The 22,589-nt window shown below is 49.6% G+C and overlaps 9 protein-coding genes across 9 annotated transcripts; 2 read left to right on the top strand and 7 right to left on the bottom strand.

The window, feature by feature from the left end:
• Nucleotides 1–80: 80 nt before the first annotated feature.
• On the bottom strand, nt 81–1,500 carry N7457_002183 (metallophosphoesterase family protein; the record flags this gene model as incomplete). Its single annotated transcript, XM_057173229.1, has 4 exons — nt 81–426; nt 490–773; nt 847–1,304; nt 1,371–1,500. 4 exons carry the CDS (start codon nt 1,498–1,500, stop codon nt 81–83), a joined length of 1,218 nt encoding a protein of 405 aa, XP_057033380.1.
• A 1,974-nt stretch (nt 1,501–3,474) lies between these two features.
• On the top strand, nt 3,475–4,633 carry N7457_002182 (uncharacterized protein; the record flags this gene model as incomplete). The annotated part of the gene is given in 4 exon segments (XM_057173228.1): nt 3,475–3,640; nt 3,658–4,329; nt 4,384–4,502; nt 4,565–4,633. The coding sequence occupies 4 exon segments, from the start codon at nt 3,475–3,477 to the stop codon at nt 4,631–4,633; spliced, it is 1,026 nt and encodes a 341-aa protein (XP_057033379.1).
• A 689-nt stretch (nt 4,634–5,322) lies between these two features.
• N7457_002181 (5-methyltetrahydropteroyltriglutamate--homocysteine S-methyltransferase) lies at nt 5,323–7,795 on the bottom strand (the record flags this gene model as incomplete). Its single annotated transcript, XM_057173227.1, is given in 4 exon segments — nt 5,323–6,798; nt 6,818–7,297; nt 7,366–7,693; nt 7,751–7,795. 4 exon segments carry the CDS (start codon nt 7,759–7,761, stop codon nt 5,323–5,325), a joined length of 2,295 nt encoding a protein of 764 aa, XP_057033378.1. The 5' UTR covers nt 7,762–7,795.
• A 902-nt stretch (nt 7,796–8,697) lies between these two features.
• Nucleotides 8,698–10,468, top strand: N7457_002180 (uncharacterized protein; the record flags this gene model as incomplete). Its single annotated transcript, XM_057173226.1, has 2 exons — nt 8,698–8,966; nt 9,052–10,468. The coding sequence occupies 2 exons, from the start codon at nt 8,698–8,700 to the stop codon at nt 10,466–10,468; spliced, it is 1,686 nt and encodes a 561-aa protein (XP_057033377.1).
• A 1,186-nt stretch (nt 10,469–11,654) lies between these two features.
• N7457_002179 (FAD-binding oxidoreductase) lies at nt 11,655–13,374 on the bottom strand (the record flags this gene model as incomplete). The annotated part of the gene is made up of 4 exons (XM_057173225.1): nt 11,655–11,926; nt 11,995–12,203; nt 12,274–12,968; nt 13,024–13,374. 4 exons carry the CDS (start codon nt 13,372–13,374, stop codon nt 11,655–11,657), a joined length of 1,527 nt encoding a protein of 508 aa, XP_057033376.1.
• Nucleotides 13,375–14,301: 927 nt separating this feature from the next.
• Nucleotides 14,302–15,199, bottom strand: N7457_002178 (uncharacterized protein; the record flags this gene model as incomplete). Its single annotated transcript, XM_057173224.1, has 4 exons — nt 14,302–14,409; nt 14,474–14,830; nt 14,887–14,905; nt 14,979–15,199. The coding sequence occupies 4 exons, from the start codon at nt 15,197–15,199 to the stop codon at nt 14,302–14,304; spliced, it is 705 nt and encodes a 234-aa protein (XP_057033375.1).
• A 1,511-nt stretch (nt 15,200–16,710) lies between these two features.
• Nucleotides 16,711–17,177, bottom strand: N7457_002177 (uncharacterized protein; the record flags this gene model as incomplete). The annotated part of the gene is made up of 4 exons (XM_057173223.1): nt 16,711–16,780; nt 16,875–16,945; nt 17,003–17,074; nt 17,169–17,177. The coding sequence occupies 4 exons, from the start codon at nt 17,175–17,177 to the stop codon at nt 16,711–16,713; spliced, it is 222 nt and encodes a 73-aa protein (XP_057033374.1).
• Nucleotides 17,178–17,594: 417 nt separating this feature from the next.
• Nucleotides 17,595–19,348, bottom strand: N7457_002176 (glycoside hydrolase family 72 protein; the record flags this gene model as incomplete). Its single annotated transcript, XM_057173222.1, has 3 exons — nt 17,595–19,036; nt 19,088–19,113; nt 19,167–19,348. The coding sequence occupies 3 exons, from the start codon at nt 19,346–19,348 to the stop codon at nt 17,595–17,597; spliced, it is 1,650 nt and encodes a 549-aa protein (XP_057033373.1).
• Nucleotides 19,349–20,830: 1,482 nt separating this feature from the next.
• On the bottom strand, nt 20,831–21,904 carry N7457_002175 (CAZyme family GT32; the record flags this gene model as incomplete). Its single annotated transcript, XM_057173221.1, has 1 exon — nt 20,831–21,904. The coding sequence occupies one exon, from the start codon at nt 21,902–21,904 to the stop codon at nt 20,831–20,833; it is 1,074 nt and encodes a 357-aa protein (XP_057033372.1).
• Nucleotides 21,905–22,589: the final 685 nt, after the last annotated feature.

Genomic DNA, 22,589 nt, shown 5'->3' with positions numbered 1-22,589 from the left:
TACGAGTGCGCAGATCATTTCAATTCAATTAATAGCATAGCGATTCCCACGCCTCTAGGAAATAGGAAAAAAGAAACACATTACATCTTCCACCGCCATAACATCATGATCGGAACCCACATCCAAGAGAAAGGAAGCGCAGATGCATCCGTATTAGCATCGATCTTCTCCACACCATTACCAACAGTATAATAAGGATCTTGGCCATAAGTGGTGTTTAACGTGACTCGAGCCAGAGAAGTCCCATCTTCCAATCGAATCCACGTCTCAGTATCATCTTTGAGATTGTCTTGATGGAGCAAGATCTGCCGTCCGCCGCGGGTCAGATCACCGTACCCGCCATACCCCGTATGCCGACCGTAGCACATGTTGATACCATTGCCAGTGAGATCGTGGTCGACAAGAGAGCCATCCCATTTGAAACACCTGTAATATTGAATTAGCATTCCCTGATGAAAATCTCAATGGACATGGGATAGGGGACCATACCAATCATTTTGGTGGTCGTGGCCGCTAAAACCGGCGATCAACCCTTCGGTGTGGAGAAGCGCGTCCATGAACTTCAGGTCTTGACCTTCATAGCTCCAGTCTCCGGTTCCCTGCGGGTTAACGCGTTCGCGATTTATTCCAGGCGTCAGATGTGGATCGATGCCCTTGGTTTCTTGATACTCCAGCATCGCATGGGCTGGGATATGGTAGAATGCCAACGAAGGGATGACCTTCCCGTGCTTTTTCTTCAGCTTGGAATTTGTCTTGACGAACCAATCTACGACCTGTGGTACATTCAGTCAGTGCACGCCACTTTGGGGCAAAGAAAGCCTGTAGCATAATTGGGGATTCTCCTACAGAATCATCAATCCAACTGGGACGCTTCACGGAAGGTCCGTCCTCCCCTGGTTTCTTGTAATAATGCCCACCCTTGGAGTCGAAGAACCACAGTAGCAGGGCAGGCTCCTTGGAATGTATGCCCGAATGCGGGAAGACCGGCAGGTAATAATTTGTGATACCGGCATCTTTTCCAGAGACTGTCCTTTGAGTCAAGCTGTTGGGATACTTGTGCTCGGTTTTGAACATGTCATCTTTCGGGTTGAGGTTGATCTCGCTGTCATGATTGCCGTAAGTCGATCCCCAGCGTAACCCCTTGGCCACGAGTGGAGAGACCACCGATTCAATATGTTTGCTTGCGTCACCTTTCTGTGTTGCCTCGCCGGATACCAAATCCCCGTTGATGACTACAAAGTCGACGTCCTCTTCCGACAGGATGTATGACATCACCTCCTTTGACTTCTCGTCCTTTTCCGCATCTGTGAGGGTCAGCATGGACCAACACTCCCATTAAATTCCTTTCAATAGGAAACAGGACTACTCACTCTCGGCGAAATGCAAGTCCTCGAAGACACTGATGTGAAATGTGCCATCTTCTCTGAATCGCAGGGTTCGATCGACGTGCGGTTTCAAGACGGTCTGCTCCGAGGCTCTAAGATCGGGTCGGGGCACCATGTTGGAATGTTGGAATGTATCCAAATCCCAAGTGCGGGGATGCGAGTCTTTATAGTTGGTTCCAAGTTCACGTGCTGTCTCTCAATCCCCGTGCTGCCAAGGCCGCCTGTTATTCCCGCGCTTTTGGACTGGCCCTACTAAAGAGGCGTCTCGCAGGGCAGATGAATGTGGATGCTCTAGTGTGTTTTGAATTCTAGGGGGTTTACGATGTCTTTTGTCCATGGGGAAATTGTCTTCTGCCTGATTCCGAGTTTCTCTAAATATTTCGATACACCGTGCAGCGTCAATCTAACATGCTCGTCCTTGCATTATTCCGATCTATAAAGTACGGTGTTGTCGCACCGTGCCACATGTACTCGGTGTATCTACGACGCGCTCTGCAGCTGCGCACGGCGCATTATGTGACAATGCGGAGTAAGCTTATGCTATTTTGACTCAACGGGAAATACATGGTCGCAACAATGTCGCGGATCTTCGTAAGAGCGAGGTTTACGTTGATTGACAGTTCTACAGGGATATTCTCCTCCCTCATGGTGCGGTCATCTATCAATAGGACTGAGAATCCGAGTAGGAGGAGGAAAAGCCAAGAAGAAACCACTGCAAGGGATAAACGGGTATATGAAGGTGTATAGCACTCCGGGGGGTGGTTTCCATCGAAATCAGATTTGCGGCCTGGAAATGCCTGCTGTTTAGCAAACTGAAATCAGAATTCCAGTGTTGCTATGGTTGAGAGACCTAAATCAGGAGTAGGGGATCTGAAGTTGACGGGCACGATCGACGAGGCACGTGAAACAGGTATCCTCATAATTCAAGCTTGAGGTGACTTCCTCCATGATGCACTCATCGGGCTCTGCGATGCCGAAGTGAGGTGCGAAGAATCATGGCTGGCAATCCGAATCCCGATCAAGGCGCATCCGCTGGTGGTCAATATGCAGTTGGTTGAGCTGCGACACGTCAAGTTTATGCACTGAAAGATCATCAATAGCCTGCTCTAGTCGAATCAAGAATTTCCGACGCTCGAGATGTTCAGGCAATTCAACCGACATTTCGAATTTAGACAAGATCAGGCAAGGCGCGACGATTTTCAGGCAGGAATTATTGGTAGATATGGAGAAGCGGGGGAGGCTCTGGGGGGGGTTCTTTAATCTTCACTGGTTGATTCTGTGTGATTGATGCGCAAAGTAAGATGATTATGTGACAATAAGTACTCCCTAGCCATAGGGAAGACCAGCAGTTCGGGAAATATGGAGTGTTTGGTGGTTGCCCAGTGACGCACCGAGATAGGTTGGCGCCTACGATTGTTAGCAATCAACTAACCCAAGGCCAGCGGGATTGTTGGAGCCCAACCAGCCCTAAGATCCAGCCATCCGGCACTTGTCCAGATACAAGAAAGTGCTCAAATGGTCGCTTGGATCAAGAGCGACGACGAATCAACCCAGCGACGTCGTAAACGGTATGGTGTAATCCGCTTCCACATGTTTATTGCGATCAGCATATCTCTAACATTACAATAGGCGATTTCATGTATCCCAGGATCGGTATCAGGGATGTGTGACAGCTGCTGAACACGACGAGCATTATCTAAAATATCTGAGCAACGACCAATCAAAGACGGACCCTGTTTTCCCTCCCATACTCCTCTTTCCTAGCTAGCTCAATCGCACATAGTCTCTTTCCGAACTACGTATTGAACTAGTCGTCCTAGAAAAGCCTTTGAAGCTTCTTTTGGGCTAATAATCAATGTTACCTGCATGTTGACTCCCCCGAGAGAGAAATTGAAGCCAGAAGAAAGCCAAAATAAGACTTTGTATAGGCTATCCAACAGGATAAGCTCGCTTAAGGAGCATGACTCGCGGATGTGAGTCAACGTTGCGTGATCCTTCTAACACAAAACCATCCCTATCCCCGCGTTTTGCTCAGGTCCTAAACACTAACTGTTGTTCTTTTCTCCGATCTGTGGTAAAGGAAAGAAATATGGCCGACCCGCTGACTGGATACATCCACTCCGCTGCCTTTGATATAGGCAAGCTGCCAGTTAGCGAGATCCACACTCTGCATTACGAGCAGTACGGAAAGAGAGATGGAAAGCCAGTTATGGACCCGTCACTAACACATTACCCCCCATCCCATCAAATGCAGCGTACTAACATCACCCAGTTTTATACGTCCATGGAGGACCCGGAGGGAGTACCTCACACGAGAGTACCATATTCTTCAACCCAGCCATATACCGCGTAGTCCTATTCGACCAACGCGGCGCAGGAAGGTCCACACCTACGGCCGAACTCCGCGAGAACACCAGCCAACATCTAGTCTCCGACATCGAGGTACTACGCGAACACCTCCAGATTCCCAAATGGCACCTCGTCTTCGGAGGCTCGTGGGGATCAACGCTGTCTTTGCTCTACGCACAAGCCTACCCGGAAATGGTAGGCTGCATGATTCTACGGGGCATCTTCACAGTCCGGAAGTCGGAGCTGGAGTTCTCGCGTGGACCCATTGGCGCAGCCAACATTTTCCCTGAGGCTTATGAGGCATTCGTCAATTACCTTCCTGAAAAGGATCGGGCACGGCCCAATGAGGCGTACCACGAACTGCTGCTTTCCGATGATTACGAGACACGAGTCGTTGCGGCGAGGGAGTGGAATCGCTGGGATTTAAGTATTGGGACTTTGAGACCGGATCCTGGGGCGTTTGCGCAACTCGAGGATGATGCGTGGGTGCTTGCTCATGCGAGACTTGAGTCGCATTATTTTGCAAATGGGGGGTTTCTGGAAGAAGGTCAGATTCTACAGGAAAAGAATTTGAGCAAGATTAGGCATATTCCTGGTAAGTTGTTGGTGGCTTCGTATCAGGTTTCCAGTCGCTAACTCTGTGCCCTAGTAACTATCATTCAGGGTCGGCATGATATTGTCTGCGCAGCGCAGACGGCTTGGGCCCTGCACAAGGGATTGCCTGAGTCACGGTTGTTTTGGATCCCTGATGCGGGTCATAGTGCTACTGTGAGTTCAATACGTTTTCTTTCGGTCTGCGCTTTGGAATATGGATGCTGATCTCTTCCTAGGAATCTGGCACACAAGCGAAGCTGTTCGAGGTCTGTGACGAGTATGGTGAGCTTGACTTTACAAATTGAGGATATGTGTTTGAGGAGCTGATCACATACTGTCTCAAAATGCATATAACCGGTACAAGTGCCTTCGCTTGGTTATTGCAAAGGGACGTGTGTCCCCCCCCCCCCCCCCCCCCCCCCCCCCCAGTTAAGCGGAGGAGTGAGCTACTACAGATGTCAGCTATAATATCAAAACAATTTGGAAAATCTACAATCCAGAACATACCAAGTCCATACTCAAAGACACTGACTGTGAGGTGATCTAACACTCCAAAAGCCGGTGCAATGGACTTAGCTAGGTAGCAATACAAGACTACGATTACAAGGAACATGGATTATTTTTTGACTTTGTAATATTGACAACTGATTCTACATAATAGAAACAGTAGACCAAATTCGACAATGCGAATTTGATCAAGCAAGGTTGTAGAGCTTGCTGTGTGTGAAAACCACACAATGTTGAAATGGTTAAACTCGCACCAACCCGACATCACAACGGAAGTAGGTCATGATATCAGTTGGCGCGAGTTCAAAATCGTCAGTCATGTTGAAACTCCAGGCCCGCTTTTGGTATCCTCTAGAAAACCCGTTGAAACCCATATGTTGAACTTTTGGTATCATCGTCGTAACTCATCATGAAACAAAACTCCCCAATCCCGAGGCGACAGGTTGATTGTCGCCCCCTCATTAAATTAATGATAAATCGAAAAAATTTACTGCGCGTACTTCTGGCGGTAGAACTTGGCAGCATTGACCATGGCGGTCAAAGCAGCCTTGGTCTCGGGCCAGCCACGAGTCTTGAGACCACAGTCAGGGTTGGCCCACAACTGCTGAGGAGTGAGGTAAGCCAGCATCTCCTCGATGCGGTCCTTGATCTCCTGCTCGGTGGGAACACGAGGGGAGTGGATGTCGTAGACACCGGGGCCAATGTGGCGAGGGTAGGCCTCGTCAATGAAGACCTTCAGGAGCTTAGCATCAGACTTGCTGTTCTCAATGGACAGGACATCAGCATCGAGAGCGGCGATGGCGTGGAAGAAGTCCTGGAACTCAGAGTAACAGAAGTGAGAGTGGATCTGAGTGCCGTCGGTGACACCGGCGGTGGAGAGCTTGAAGGAGTCAACAGCCCACTTGAGGTAGGCGACACGGGCGTCGCCAGTGCGGAGGGGAAGACCCTCACGGAGAGCGGGCTCATCGACCTGGATGACAGCGATGCCAGCGGCCTCAAGGTCAACAACCTCATCGCGGAGAGCGAGAGCAAGCTGCTGAGCCTGAACGGACTGGTGGACGTCGTCACGGGGGAAAGACCACCGAAGGCAGGTAATGGGACCAGTGAGCATACCCTTCATGGGCTTGGGGGAGATGGAAGCGGCGTACTTCGACTCCTTGACGGTCATGGGGGCAGGGCGAGAGATATCACCGACAATGATGGGAGGACGGACGCAGCGGGAGCCGTAAGACTGAACCCAGGCGTGGGTGGTGAAAACGTAACCAGTGAGGCGCTCACCGAAGTACTGCACCATGTCGTTACGCTCGGGCTCACCGTGGACGAAGACATCAAGGCCAAGCTCCTCCTGGATCTTGACGACCTCCTGGATCTCCTTCTCGATGAATTTCTCGTACTCCTCAGGGGTGATCTCACCCTTGGTGAACTTGTTGCGCTGAATGCGGATCTCCTTGGTCTGGGGGAAGGAACCAATGGTGGTGGTGGGGAAGAGAGGGAGCTTGAGGGTCTTGGTCTGCTCGGCGTAACGCTCGGGGAAGGCAGACTTGCGGTTGTGCATCTCAGCGGTGACAGCGGCCTGGCGGGCCTTGACAGCGGGGTCGTTGGTGCGGGCAGAGGAAGCACGGGCCTGGACGGACTTGGCGTTGGCCTCGAGCTGCTCACGGACAGCGGCGGGGCCCTCGGTGACAGCCTTGGCGATCACAACAACCTCGGAGGCCTTCTCAACAGCGAAGGAGAACCAGTCACGAACCTCAGCATCGAGGGTCTTCTCGCTAGCGAGAGTGTGGGGGACGTGGAGGAGGGAGCTGGAGGTGGCAACGACGACACGGTCCTTGCCGAGCTTCTGGATGGCGTTCTCGACCTTCTCGATGGCAGCCTTGTAGTTGGTCTTCCAGATGTTGCGACCATCAACGACACCAGCAGAGAGGACCTGCTTGGGGCCGAGAGCGGCGACGACGGTGTCGAGCTGCTCGGGGGTTGCGGACAAGGTCAATGTGAATAGCGTAGAGGCTCTGGAGGTCGGCGAGGACATCAATGTTGTGGACGATGTCACCGAAGTAGGTGGCGAGGGTGATGCGGGGACCCTGGGCACCGAGAGCGCCGAGCTTCTCGTAGGCAGGCTTGAAGGCGGCCTTGGACTTCTCAGCAAGGTCGAAGACGAGGACCGGCTCGTCAATCTGGACATCCTCGGCACCAGCGGCCTTGAGCTTGGTCAGGAGCTCAACGTAGAGGGGAAGGAGCTTGTCAAGGAGAGTGATGGGGTCAACGTTCTGGCCACGGTCAGCCTTTCCGAGGGTCAGGAAAGAGACGGGACCGAGGATGACAGGGCGGGTGATGATGCCGGCGGCCTTGGCCTCAAGGAACTCAGTGACGGGCTTGGGCTCGGCAGCGAGCTTGAACTCCTGGTTGTCCTGGAGAGTGGGCTTCACGTAGTGGTAGTTGGAGTCAAACCACTTGACCATTTCCTATTTGACTGAGTCAGCATCCCCCATTCGGAAAAGTAGAGTGTAATGATGTGGCAGGAGGAACATACCAGACTGGGAACATCGATACCTTCGGCGGGCTTCTGAAGACCACGGCCCATGGCGAAGTAGGTATCGAGAGGGTGGAGGTTGTACTTGGAGTAACGCTCGGGGATAGTTCCGAAGAGCTGGTGGTGGTCAAGGACCTGATCGTAGAAGGCGAAGTCGTTGCTGGGAATGACATCGACACCGGCATCTTGCTGGATCTTCCAGTGCTCCAGACGGAGACGCTTGCCCTCAGCGAGGAGCTCATCGCGGGAGATCTTGTCAGCCCAGTAAGCCTCGGTGGCCTTCTTCAGGTCACGGAGTCTTCCCATACGGGGGAAACCCAGAATAGATCTATACAGATAGTCAGCAACCGTTCTAGTACTTCAACGGGGATTCGGGTCAACATACGATTGAACCATTCTGATGGATGTGTGTGAAACGAGAAGATGGGGATCTCAAGTATAGAATTCTCACAAATCCGATACCTTTGAGAGAGAATGAAGGGAAAGAAGGGAAAGATCTGGGAAAAGCTGCGAAGAAATATGGAGGGGAAGCAACTTGACGCTAATCCCAATGGGGAGTTGATCCACATGCAAGTTGGAGGGGCAGCATTACCGTACCAAACCGATACCATACCCTTTAATACCCGGGGTTCATCGCTAATGTATGCAAAGGTGGGGCAGGTTCTTCGGCCCCCACCGTAATTTACTGTTCCTTTCGGTTCTCACCAGGTACCAATACCCCGTACTCTCCGTGATCGGGCCCCGAGGATGATCACGCCATTGAGACGACACCGATAAGCCCTCGCAGTTTACGACTATTGCCTATTAGTGTGACTTGTCTTAATTTCAGCAAGCGCCGTGTATACGTTATTCCGAAAAATAGAGCTTCTCTCAATCTCAATTGATGAGCTGGCAACGCCCAAAACATTCAATCCGGAAGCTCAGGGAGTACGGGGCAACCGCCGGGACACGCTGTCAACTTGGCCCCGCCACTTCACCCGCATAATTTACGACGTCCAGCTTATGGTGTACATGGGCTTCATGTACAAGGTCAGCACATAAGGCATACGGCATACTGCTCAATGGCAACCGATTCGTAGATTCTACAATGATTCCACCGCGATCTTCTATGTTCTCCATATTTCTACTCCGTTCAAATGCCGGGATATTAAAATCAAAGTGACGCAAAGTAACTCCCCGGTCTCGGGGTCCAGTCAAGCAATTGATCTGCCCACGTGATGTCACGTGTACAATTAATCAACAAACTTTTTGTTGGGCGGTTGGAAGCGAGAACAAAAAAAACACCATTGCCGATCGTCAAGCCATTCAAAAGACAGACAAGAGAAGTTCGCCATGGCTTCTGATGCTGCCGTTGTTCCCGGTGATGCCAAGTCCCCGCAAGAGATCCGGAGTAAAGACTACTATGAGGCCCAGAACTCCGATGGAGTTTCTGTGACTAATGAGGATGATCGCGACCTCTTGAAGCTGGGCTATCGCGCTGTCCTGGCGCGTAGTTGGGGGTCATTCGACAATTTCGCCTGCTCGTTCTCGGCACTCAATTGTATTGGAGGCATACGTGTGCTGTTCTATATCGCCCTCAGTGGAGGCGGGCCGGTTGCCATGTATGTTTGGGCCGGCATCTTCGGTTTCCCGCGCTTTTCCTCGGCATTGCTGAGTTGTTCGCTGATAATAGTCTCACTCGTTTAGATGGAGTTCTTGGCTCTCTGGTACCATCTTTTCCCTCATCACTGCCGCCTGTCTTGCTGAAGCTTGCTCGAGCTACCCCGCCGCGGGGTCGATATACTATTGGGCGTTCCGTTCTTGGGGAGGGGGTAGAATTGGCCGCTTCGTATCATTCCTCGTTGCTGCATGGACATTGGTGGCATGGACCGCCTTTTTGGCAAGTGACTCGTTCGGTGTCGCCAATTATCTGATCTCGGAGATCGTGGTGTTCAGCCCGGAGACAAGCTTCCCCTATGAAACGGCGGACGTCCGTGCGCGTGCCGTGGCATGGGCCTTCTCGCTCCTTTTCCTGGCCATCGCTACCACTCTAAATTTCCTGCCACCGCGCATGTATTCTTGGGTGTTTCGGGCAGGCGTGACACTCATAGTGATTGACATGTTACTCAACTTCATTTGGCTTCCCATCGGGGTGTCCAAGACATACGGCTTCCAGACAGCGGAATTCGTGTTTACATCTACATACAATGGTGGGGACACCAGCCCTGGTTTGAACTGGGTTCTCTCGTGGTTCTTGGTCGGCAGTTGTCTTGTGGGACAAGATGCCTCAGGCCATGTCGCCGAGGAGACTGTGTCAGCTAAGAAAGCCGCGGCCAAGGGTATCTTTTGGGCAACAGCGGCCTCCGCTTTGTGTGGCTTCCCGATCATTATCTTGTTCCTCTTTTGCATGCCTCCAATTGAGACATTTTATGACACCACTGTACCTCAGCCGTTCATTAATTTGTACGCAATGGCCCTCGGGCCCCATGCCCATGTTGTGATGACCATTGTCGCAATGATTGGAGCCATCCTGAACACATCGATTTCCCTGGTTGCTGTGTCGCGACTTGTATTCGCGGTGGCACGTGATGGTGTCTTCCCGTTCAGTGACGTGTTATCGCGTGTGTCAAGGTCGAAGCAGCCCCACAACGCCGTTCTCTTTATTTCGACCATCGCTGCACTTCTTCTTTGCACTCAGCTGCCATCTCAGGTGGCTTTCTCCAGCTTGATCTCTACCTCAGCCGCGGGCTCACTTGCGGCATATGGCCTGCTGGGAATCGGGCGCGCGTTTATCACGCGTGACTCGTTCCGCCCCGGTTTCTGGGATCTAGGCCGGTTTGGCGTGGTTGCAGCTGTTGTCACATTCCTGTGGAACGGGTTTGCATTTGCCGTTCTGTGTGCGCCAACGTACTCGAACAAGGCGATCGATCAAGATTCTAGTCTGTTCAACTACGCGATTGTGATCATGGGAGGAGTGACTATCATCGCAATTGCCGAGTGGTGGCGCAAGTCGAAAGGAATTTGGTTGGAGCATCTCAAAATCGTCGATTCCGATACCGAGATCAAACACTCCTTTATGAATGCCGAGAAAACGAATACGGCGGCCGATAAAGTTACCGTTTGAGCTAGTGGGAAGATCCACGGGAGACAGGTTCTTCGGCAGTCGTCGGGACTACCAGCTCGGAACAACATAAGGTGGTGATTCTCCATTTATGGAGTGAGGGGTTCGGTGAGTACATTTTTATTTAGCACGCATGACGGGTGTTCGAGGTCTTGTGCTTTTGGTCTTCCAAAGGCACAAGTCTCGTTCTGAGAAATTACCGTTAGAACTTGATCTGGACAATACCAGCGAAAGGACATGCATGCTTCACCCCTCTCCTTCCCTTCTTTTGGTGTCGTGACTTGCAGATTTTATCTCAAGGCAGATGCTGCTAACTGGCTTGTTTGTAGTGTAGATTCGCGGTTTGCCTGTGGCAGGTAGGTCATGGACCGGATCGGGCCACTTCTGCATTTGCCTGGGCTACAAGCCTGTTGCAGTGCAAGATCCATGAAGTGCTGCCTGTGATTGGACGCCATCTTTCTGGTTCGCTACTCATCGTCGGCGTATCGTTCGGGACTGAATTTCTCTATATCAGTCGTCACTGACTCCTCACCAGGATGTTGCCGCTCGGACCACATATCGGGCTCTTTGTCTATAGAGCTGCTTGGATAGTGGGTTAGAATTTCGTAGGGCCATTATCAGCAAACCGCTTGTAGATATGTAGACCTGATCGATATATGTAGTTACCATGTCGTACTATCGCTACCTGCATGTAGATATATGTTACTCGAGTACAGGCGCAGACTGTCGTAGGATTACACGAACGTATTGTTTTATTGGAAATAGAAAGCGACTCTTATGGCACTCAGGCAAAAGTCCATAGGACCACGTCGTGATTCTCTAGAGAGGCAGGCCGTGGTGCGCTACAGTGAATCGCCCCTTAGCTTAGGGTTTACTCGCCTTTTTGGGGCTGAATAAGAGCATCTCAGCTCCCGTATCTGAAGTCGTAACGCTCAATGTTGATCTGGATATAAGGGTGGATGGTGGTTTTACCGCTCGGTAGATTCGTGGTTGCGCAATCATATGCTCTCGCGTCACTGTTGGAATTTGGCCACCTCGACCAAAATGGTTATGACAAGTGATTTTTCTTGATATACTCAACGCTCGTGTGTCCATATACATATTAAACTTGAGCACTGGTACATATTATTCTATCCCAGTCAACAAAGACGATATGGTTACTACCCGAGAATAATCCTCTCGGGTTATATCAATAGCCAAGCTTGAATCCACCCCAGTTCAGCCTCGAAAACGTTCCCTTAGGATCATAGGCGTCTCTGATTTCCCTCATGCGTTCAACATTGGCTTGGTCAAAGCCAGCATACGGATCTTGCCACTCGCCCGCATCACCCATATAAACAAAGTCCCTCGCCAACCCATTCTGCTTGTTCAATCTGTGCAGATTCTCAGTCAATTGGCGAGCCCAAGCTTCCACCCGAAGGTCGTCCTGGGCAAGATCCCAGCCTGTGCTTAGCTGCCACCCTATCCACCAACAATTAGCATGACTTCTCAACAGGCGGGGTAGGAGGTCGAAATGGGACATGTCTTACAGATCAGAGCTTCGTCCTCAAGTCCCCACACATTCCCAATACCATTGGTTTTAGCAACTCTCGCAGCGCTGGCTGGGGATATATTGGCCACAAATGTCGGATAGAGACCTTGAACGTCGGCGATGTTTTTGACTGCATTTTTCCATGTCTCGATCATGGTTGTGAATACATCAGCATCGGGTATCATTGAGTGGTGCGAGAACATGACGCTATGGATACAATTAGCGACCAGTAGAAGCAACAGGCTGTAAATTTCCACCGAGCGTAGAGTTGACCTACCGGAACATCTGGTTAGGTGTGTCCAGATTCGATGCCCATTTCTTCCCACTTGTGACGCTGTGGATTTTCGCCACGCCTGGAATCGCAGTGAAGTTTCTGAATTCAGACGGCGGATTGCTAACCCCAGCTTGGACACCCATAAGACTGGATGAGATCTCATGAGTAGTCGTGTTATAGGTTGTGGTAATGACCGAACCGGCAGCAACAGGACTATCGCTGTTTCCCACTGCCCAGTCGCAAATCGCGCGACTGAACGCCGGAGTCGAGCTTTCATTGAATACTTGGATCGTGGTGCTAATCTTCGGCATGTAATACGTCTTCAGGGTGAATTTGGTGACAATTCCAAAATTGTTAGCACCCCCTTTCAATGCCCAGAAGAGATCTGGGTTGTTCTTAGGATTCGCAGTTGTCAAGGTCCCGTTTCCAAGCACAATATCGTAACTCGCGACATTATCCATCGCAAAGCCGTATTTGTTGATGTAATAAGAAACTCCGCCAATGAGAGTAAGTCCAGGAACTCCAATCGTTTTCAGGCGACCGCCAATGGCTGTCCGTCCGTAGGGATCAAGTGCCGAATATACATCATACCAAGTCAATCCCGGCTGCACTTCGATTGTCTCCTTATTGATCTTGTAGTGGGTCATGTGGTTGAATGCCAGAAGGACGCCGCCGTCGATGTTGTTTGAACCGGGGTGCTGTCGAATTGTTGGATAAGGTCGCCTGGTCTGGACATAGTAGGGCATCACTTACGTTCATATGTCCACCTCCACGGATGGCAAACTGGGCATCGCATTGAACAAAGATCTTAACGGCGGAAGCTACTTGGTCGGCGGTCTTTGGCATTAAAATGCACGCTGGGCTCAAAGAGGCTCGAACATCCCAGTATCTGGTTACCTCCTGGCTGTAATTGGCCGTGCCAGGGAAAGTAACTTGGTTTGACTGAGTAGTAGAGAGCTTCTTGCAAGCGCAAGCAGCACCGACTGCCACATCGGTTACACCCACAGAGGATGCAATGGAAGTTTCACTCGGGACATCTGAGCTTGACGCACTTCCAATGCCAAGAGCAGCGGCAAGCACCAGAAGTTGCAGGGCGTATCTCATGCTGACGGGGGTAAAATGTTTGAAAGATCCAGAGAACTAAACACGGTCATGCGGCCTTCTATATGCATTGGCGGCCCTCGGCGGCCAAGACCGACCGCCTCGTTCTTCAAACTGAATAGGCAGCGGTGAAGACGATTTGGAAACATCTTGGCGGACAAGGCTTGATCTTTGATTTGCGGAAGTTTTGTCGGTTTAGACGTCTTTAGGCTATCGGTAGTAGCAGGGTATGTGAGCTTCAGATGATTGAGATTTTCTCGTCTGTCATTGGCTCAGACAGAGGATCATATGTGCATATATTGGATGCCTCGGATCAAAAGGAAATGAGGGGACGCTTGTTTGTCGATCATCGTCAATCTCGTATTCGGCTTCGGACTATTTCAATGTCCCTGGCATCGGCGTGTGTCTTTCCATTGGACATCAACCCAAAGATACTGGGCGATGATACTAGAACGCATTTGCTTAGGACTTTAATCTATCGATCGAAGTTGTAGAAGCACGACTGTGTCCGAAGTGACTTGATCATCCAGAAGCAACATTGAACGCTTAGGCCCCGTACTCCGTAGTTCATCCTGAGATGGTGAGCAGCGGAGGTCACCCTGCAGGTCGGAAGCCTTGGCGATGAGAATGAGACGCTATTATTAGGGAAACATGCAGGTTGCAGCAATTTGTCAACTCAGTGCCCAAAGGCGCAGCTCGGAGAAAAAGCGGGTGCAAAAAACTAGATAGGAGGCTATATCGATACTTCAGAAAGGAGAAATGAAATTCCTGTGTCTCTATTGCCTCAAGTTTCTGATAACTAGACTGCTGAACAGTGATGAAACACGCCTCAGCCGAGTCAGCCCCCTCTCGATGAATCAGCTCATCTTTGCGCCGAGGGTAAAATCATTTCTTTTTAGGATATTCCCACTTGTCATAATAAAGATTATACTAAGCCTTCCAGAAATCGGAAGTCATGCCTAGGCGGGTATACAATTCATCAACCTCTTCAGCAGACTTCCGATCGTATCCATGTTCGTGCTTGTCGTGATACCACGCCTTGGTCGCAAATGTTAGCTTCAATCTCATGTACAGCTTGAGTGGGACTATAGCACATCCTTACCTTCGACAATTGCCACGCAGCGTCCAGAGTAATGATATCTCCAGTGTGGAAGCCATACTTCCGAGGCCATTGCTCTGCCTCTTGCTTGGATGGGAAGAACTGAATAGTTCCGCATGCAAATCGAACATCCCTCCACCATGTAGAAGGCGGGACGGAGAAGTGCACGTAGCAATCATCTGTATTGATCTCTCCCTCCGGAGCAATGCATTTGATCTCGTCACCCTCAATGACAAATTGCATCTCCGTGCCAATTGAGCCAGACCGCACCGAGACAGTCGTCTTCGCGGGAGCCAGCATTGCAGCTAGACCGAATGCGCACCAGGCACAGTTGGCCCACCAGCGCCGTGAGCCCTCGGACTGAGATTTGTGTTAGCAAGTTATTTCTAAGCGTGGTGAAGCCTTTTTATACTTACAACGATGAAGGGAGTCGGACTATAAGGATAAGAGATGAAAGGTTAGTGGGGAAACTTTCAAATCTGGAGGCCAGAGAGCGGGCTCTGCTCACAGGTGGGAGAAAGGGTGAGCCATTGCGATGGATGTAGGCGAGCATGACTTGTGCCTATAACATATAATATGGTGCGCATCCTCGAGCTTCTGAAGGATAAGAGAAACTTCAGCAGCGTCAATGCCAGACGCTTTGGCAAGTTCGTCGTTGGTGGGTGGGCGGCATTCTCTCAGGTAGAACTGGAATAGTTCGTACCGAACGTTGCGAGTGATGTCGTCCATGTTGGTTCTATTGCTTGAAATATTTTCAATTTTGGCCACGAGAATGTATTCCGAACCTGTATTTATATCCCCCGTTCGCGAGTGGATCTGATCAAAAAAAAAAAAAGCTTGTGGCATGCTCGTCATGAACAGGGCGTGCCAAGCCAATTTATAGACTCCACTACATTTCTAGGGCCTTCTGCATACACTGTAGGTAATTGTTCGACAACATTGAAGTCATACAATCCGTGTTTCTCGTGGGGCGGTATGATAGTTGACTGCACATAATCAAAATTCGATGGTGTCTGAAGAATCATAAGCCAGGTGTCGCCAAGGGCGTCACACTAGAGAACTGAGCACCTGTATGGACAATGCTACATTCTGTATGTAGATAATCAAAACCTGCCAGCAGAAGCAAGATGTATGTTTTGGCAATGGGAAGTGGAATCCTGCAGTTTTCAAATGTCCTCTGGAAAAGCCCAAATGGCTCCCTCATAGGCTCGTAAGCTAGACATAGATGCCTCCCATTAGGACCGCTGATCTCAAAGAAATCCGAATATGTTCGAAATAATGGATATCCCCGGTAGGACCGATCTATTCTGGCGATATACTCTTCGATAACACGTTCATCCTCACTTGTGTGATGATTGGTATTTGTATTGGTTATAGTGTTACAACGCTTTCTGGTTCTTCATCATGTCTAGATTTCTTTGGAACTGTATCAGCAATCCTATATAAGCTATTCAAAGGGGAAGATGGGGGATGTTGGAAAAATAAAGATACTCTCTCATATCACGAGCCACACAGTACAAGAGATCCCCCAACCAACTTTCACTAAGAGCTGATACCGGCTGGCGAGTACTTCGCCTGGATTTGCCGGGTAGAAGCGATTGGAAACATAGCCTGGACAGATCTTTTCATCCGCTGATTCATTTTTGGGTAGAACAGGTTCCCACACAGGCATCAGAAAGGTTGTCTGTAGAGTGCAGTCAATGAGCGCGTCATTATGTCTGAGGGATTCCATCCTCAGTGGTAGTCTAAACCGATGTTGCGCGCTAATACATCTTCAATTGGAAAGCTGAAATTCTTCCTACAAACCGTTAACAATTGGAAGAGCAAGGAAAAGCAAAACAATCTGCACGGGGGCTTTCGACGATCTTTGCGATAAGACACATAGTTTTTAAACAACTTATTCAGATCCACGGCCGTGGACATATTGGCGCGAGCTACATCCCATTGTTCTGCCAGGCACAATCAGTGAGCACAGAAGGAGAGAGAAAAGATCATATGTATGAGTCGATTATGTATATAACCATATTGATCAACACACCACCCCCACATCTACACTCCATGAAGACTGGATGTGCATCCCCTACGGAGTAAACACCTCGGTAGTTGCCCGCATAAGTGCTATCCGCTCTCCCAAATCCAGAGCCTAGATTCTTTTTTCGCTTTCCATCAAAACTCCTGAAGCCATGCTAACCCGTGATATCGTAAAGAAGATTGGTTTTGGTTCCGCCGGGGTGGACGTCCTATGCGCTAATACCGGGGAAGCAATCGGCGAGACCCTTGTTGTGCTTGTTGGAGGCGTGCTCGAGGAGACTGTATGCGCAAAGTGATATGTTAGCAATGGAGATTGTATGCATCAGAAAGTGAATTGGCAATTCTGAAATGGTATAGATGGGGTTTCACGTACGCAGGCGCCTTGGTGGTCTGGAGGAAAGTCTGTCTGCAGACCTGGCACTGGATGCTCATGGCCTTCTCGTTCTACACAATTTGAGTCAGTAATTGCTGCAACAAAGACTGAATATGGTATTGACGTACGCTCTTGGTCTGCGACTTGGCGGTCTTGGTGTCCTTCGCGTTGCGCTCGCGCTTCATGTTTGCCTTGGCTCCCTATCGAATACTGTCAGTCCACTGTAGGTTACGCCCAAACAAATCGCGCCAAGGGGTCTGGCATTGTCTGGGCAGTAGTGAAGGTTGATCTTACGTTGCCCATTTTTGCGGTATTTGACGTGAAGTCGAGAACGAGAGAGGAAAATTCAAGGGAATGCGATGAGATGTGGGAGGAGGATCTGTAATTTTTTGTAAAAAAATTGTACGCCCCGGTCTTAGGCCCACCGGGGCACGTGGGGCGCGGGACAATCATGCTGACTCAGCATCTCTTCGGGCGGATCTCAGCTGGACGATGCCGGTTTGGCTTGGTGGTTTCACCTACATGGATACAGTGAATGATTCCATCTAATTTTCACTCTATTCTCAGAATTGCATTATTGCAATCACTACTTGGGCTTACTGGCACATGCATGACTATTTTAAGTGTCATTGTTATTTCAACTATCGGAGTCACAAACGAAGGGAGCGCCTGGGCATATCTACTATCTGTAGATAATCTGATCATCGATGAGACGATGAACTAAAGATACACCATAAAAATGCCAGCCATAGTAGCCCCAATGAAGGCCATCGCTGTGTACACATTGTTGACATTCACAGCCAGTGGAACCATCGTGCTCGCACCCGCACCTTTCGACGTGGATGTGGATCGCCCAGTTGCCTGGCTGGTTACACCAGCTTGGCCCAGGAGTGACTTGCAGCTTCCTGAAGGATCCTTGGCAGATTGGATAGAGGCAGCGCCCTTAAAATCACAGGCGGACTGATCCCTATTCTGGTTCTGGTAGTAGCGATCAAACACGTAGGAGAGTTGATCTTTACTACCGCAGGCACCGAAGACCCCATACTGTCCTATGGTTGCATTTTCAGAAATCCCATCACAGGCGCCCTTGTCGGTTCCACAGACTGTGCCGAACAAGTCACCATATTGGTCTGCATGCATGGAGTTGCTGACCACGCACGACAGACTGTTCACCATGCAGGAACATAAATCTTTGTTTGGTGAGGGTGGCAGAGGACTAGCCTTTGCCAACCAGTGATTATTGATGGTGGGACATGCATTAGGGGTGTTTGGTGGAGAGTAACTGCCACTATTCACACCAGTGGGTGTTGCAGTCTGGATCGCTTTGGAATAATAGCTGAAATCCGGCTGGGTTTTGACGGAATTCCCATCGACAGAGACAAGTCCGTAGTTATTAGTACTTTCAAAGTACATATAGACAATGCCACCACTCCAGATATCGTCCATGTCAGATCCGAAGATCGAAGGGATGTCGCCGAACTTGCGTGGCCTCACTGTATTGCATCCGTACTCAGAAAAGAAAATCGGGATTGGGTAGTCCTTGTACTGCTCAGTGAGATTTGCATAGCCGGAACCCTTGAAGGTGTTGTCTCCACACCACTCATAGATGTTGTAACCAAAGAAATCGATGGCGGTAGACTGGTTTCCACAGCTGAGATAATCTGAAAGTTCCCTGCGAAATTCCGGCTGATCGGTAGTTGCGTAGCCGAAGGATAGTGACTTTCTGTATCCCTTCGTTTTGACGTAGGCCTTCATGTCTCGCACGGCAGCTTTGACGAAGGCAGCGCCAATTGACTGGTTCACGCGATTCACAACCTCATTGCCAGCAAAAAACCCAATGACATTGTCATACTGGTGAAAGGCATCAACCACCGCAGTGTACCGAGCGTACTGGCTCACAGTCCAGGAAGGCGAGTCAGAGGTAATCGACAAGTCAGGCGATGCAAGATCCGCAATGACATAGATTCCAGCGTCGGCCAATTTCTGCATGCAATCATCGTGATTCTTAGTTGGATCGACAGCATAAGTTCGGATGACATTGGTCCGTAGCTGCTGAAGGTATGGGATATCGCGCGCGCAGTGAGAACCATCTGCCAGAGGATCGACATAACGAGTTTCGTTTGACTGTCCAGTTCCACTTGCTCCTCCAGCATTGTAGTCCTCTAAATAGAGTCAGCTTTGGGTCAGCAATGTGTATATTTCTTCGAACATACCCTGGTATGCAATTCCTCGAATGTAGCTAGTCGTGTAATTAGCATCCCAGGCGTTGGAGAGTAGGTTGTCAAAACTTACAATTGGCTTCCATTGTTTGCATAGAAGAACTTGGAGCCCTGATTATTACAGCGGTTAGTTAATGGAAACTTCCAGAGCACACACAGTAGCTGAGGGCTTGCCTTGATCTCAATCTGGGGGATACTGGCCATGGCAATCGCCAACAGGAGGAAGAGTCCTGCAAAAACAAGGTGAATCCGCATTTTATCTGGATGATGAACAAAACTTCGTGCTTTGATAGAGATCAACAGTGAGAATGAAGCTGACGATCAAACGCTTGGGCGGGGGTTTGTGTAACAGCTCGTGGACGCGTTGTTGATCGAGAGAAGCAGAAGCCCATTCGGAAGCCACGGTGACAGCACATTCACGTGCCTTCCCAGGGCTAGGTAGAGTTCCTAATGAGGAAGCGACGAGGCGGTGTCCGACTTGGATGCTGCTCGACGCTCCCAATATTCTCTAATGCATGGCCTATCTTACAAGCCAATGAAGGTGCGTTCAAAGGCTGTTCCCATGGTATCGCGAGTTAATCAATAACTACGGTGATATCAAATGCTTTATATCTCAGGCATATCATCCTGCGTTAATATGTCGATATTCGGAATACCTGGCCGATGTATATCCGAGGTTCCCCGGTTGTTCTAAACGGTGGGGACGCCTTGCTCCCGAGGTCCCTCCCCAGGTTTCTGGGTCTGTTTTAAAATCCCAACGTCCGTTGTCCCTTAGAGTACATAATACATGAGGTGGTTAACTACTTTGATGCAGACCTTTATTTATAATATTTTCTATGCTCCCTAGCTATGTAGGGATCTGTGTCAAGCTTCACGTTGCCAGACGTCTACGTAAAGTAGCCTTGGGAAGGCCCCTAGTCCAATATTACTAGATGCATGCACTTCGCATGCTGGAAGCAGTTTGTAGCATGTTATATGTAATGAGATCGATAATTATCACTGAGATCCGGTTGGAATTGATCTGTTTCATACATAGCATATCTTGCTTAGATATCCTCACTTCGGCCAGACTCTGGACTTCCAATATCAGGTCGCAATATGGTAATAATTGTTCAAGATCGCTTCATCTAATGAACTTGATGTATGGAGTAGTGACTCAGTCTCTTGCAAACTGAACGATACTCTGTATGTACTAGCTCCACCATCAAACGCGATCTGCAACTCGGCAAGGTCCGGTCCGGTTTCCCCACATGCTATTTTTATCGACATGGCGTTAATTCTGCCAAGATACCCCTGTCAGTTGAGCCACCGGATACCTGCACACATAATACGCGTAGGTATTTGGTCGCTCTAATCTCTTTGAAGAGGCCATAGTATAAGCTGCCCGGCTGAATCTCGTTGATATGGAACGTTGATTTGAATTGATACGCTAGTGGGGGGAAATGATGCAGAGCAGAAAGGAAAGATGCCTCAAGAGTATGGAAATGAGTACTGAAATAAACCCAATCGCTGGTGATTCTTTCATAGTATGCACTGTAAATTTTCAGTCTTGCCGCATTGAGACATATGTGACGTACGTAGATACAATTTCTAACTGGGGAAAGTAAAAAGAAACATAATACCGGCAACTATGCATGTTTAAACTATGATGGCTCCCCTGGTTTTGTCGCAGTGGCCGTAGAAAAAAATGGCAGAAATGGCAGAAGCAGTGGAGTTTGATATGGTTGGTTTCGGTGGTTATTGTTGTTGTGCTTCTTTCTGCTTCTGTCTCTCCTTTGCTTCTGCGGCCTCCTTCTTCCACGAGCCCTCGTAATGATGAGTCGCAAGAACATCGCCCTGATCGGTGGGATTGCCGTTCTGAAGAGCAGCAAAAGATACCCCGGGCATGATCAAAACATCACCAACCAGTTTGGGTTGTTTGATGCCTGAGAAATCACGGTCATCCACTGTCCTCCCAAGGAACTGTCCCAGACTTTCCACGATTGCAACCGTCATAATTTTCGGCCCAGTCACATCCACAACATCTGATATCATCTCCAGGGTAACCCCTTCAATTCCCACGGCATTGGCCAGGGCAATATCCCTCAATTTCTTGATAACCACATCAACGACAAATCGAAGGTTGCGCGAGGACTGCCGTCCCACAAACACCCAATTGCTGAATTGGGATGCGACGGTCGTCCCGGATCCTTGCCACTCAGCATCGAATTCCAACCCCACAATCAGATCGATGCTCTGGTTCTGGTATTCGGTGGGAACCCATTCCGCGACTTCTTTCTCGCAGGTGACGTCCAGATCGCCCCAAATCCCGCCTTCGGCCAGAACGACCAAATAGCGGAAAAGATCAGCCCTCAGGATTGGGATCTGAAGGGCCAAATAGACTTCGACAATATCCGGTCGGACTTTGTGGAAATGAGCCCGAACGAATGCTTCCGCCGATTGATCGGTTAACAATTCTTGACGCAAAGAGGGGTTTTTCTTCGTCCAGCTGCCAATCCATTCTCGCTGATTGTGCGTTATGTTGTCCGATTTTGCCGAATGCCAGACCTTGTCTGGAATCGTGTAAATGGGTGTAGCGGAGGCAATGATGTGGGTGGTCGGGTCGCTTATCGAAGATTCGATCAGGGGTACAGTTGAAGCATGACCAACGGTGGTCGTCGTAGCCACCTCCGAAGACTGCGGTAGTGTGGTGGTAGAATCAGGGATAAATTGAGGGATTGAGCCAAAGATGCACATATAGCAAAAGAACATGAATGGAATAAGGAGAGCAACGCCCACACGCAGAGTGCGCGAGTTCTTCATATTGGACATCGAGCCTGATCGGTGTGAGAGCCTCAATCACTGGTGACACAGAGAACCCTGGAATGATCTGCGGATGGGTTCCAATTTAAACCAGATCGTGCAGTCTCCATGGTTAAATCCACGCTGGAGCTCCCATTGAGCTTACGAATTTCCAAGACTTCCAGGATTATCCATGGATCCATACGATCGTCATCGTTTTCCCACGTGCCCCCCACTTTCTTATCTGCGCTCAACGGACGCGGGATCAAGGTTGCCTCTAGTGCCTCAACCTTATCTCCAAGTGCCCAATATACCACGGTTACGGGGGAAATGATCGAGTTACTAAGGCAGTAGCAGCCAAGATTGCTTACACTACATCGGTAAGTCAGGAGAAGGTCTCTCCATTCTCAGTTCCATAATCAAAAAGGAGATAGGCTCGTCCACGCTGACCACTTCCTACTGGGTAATATCTTCTGTGCATCCTATTGGACCGTAGGCATGATTTATCATCAACGACAAGCCCTAACAAACTCCGAGCCAAGCACTACTACCCACTATTGATCTCTTGAGAGAACAACTCTAAACACAAAAATACGTCGTCTAATTACGATATCAGATTGCTCTCTTATCATGATAAACCCTCCACAACGACTTCCTCGTCAACTTTAAAAGCAGCAACTTTTGCAATCCATTGGATCACCTTCGTCTATCATTA

Source organism: Penicillium paradoxum (genome assembly GCF_028828445.1).
Source record: "Penicillium paradoxum strain IBT 22861 chromosome Unknown utg000003l_segment0_segment0, whole genome shotgun sequence".
Lineage (NCBI taxonomy): Eukaryota > Fungi > Ascomycota > Eurotiomycetes > Eurotiales > Aspergillaceae > Penicillium > Penicillium paradoxum.
This window is presented reverse-complemented; position numbering and strand designations above follow the sequence as displayed.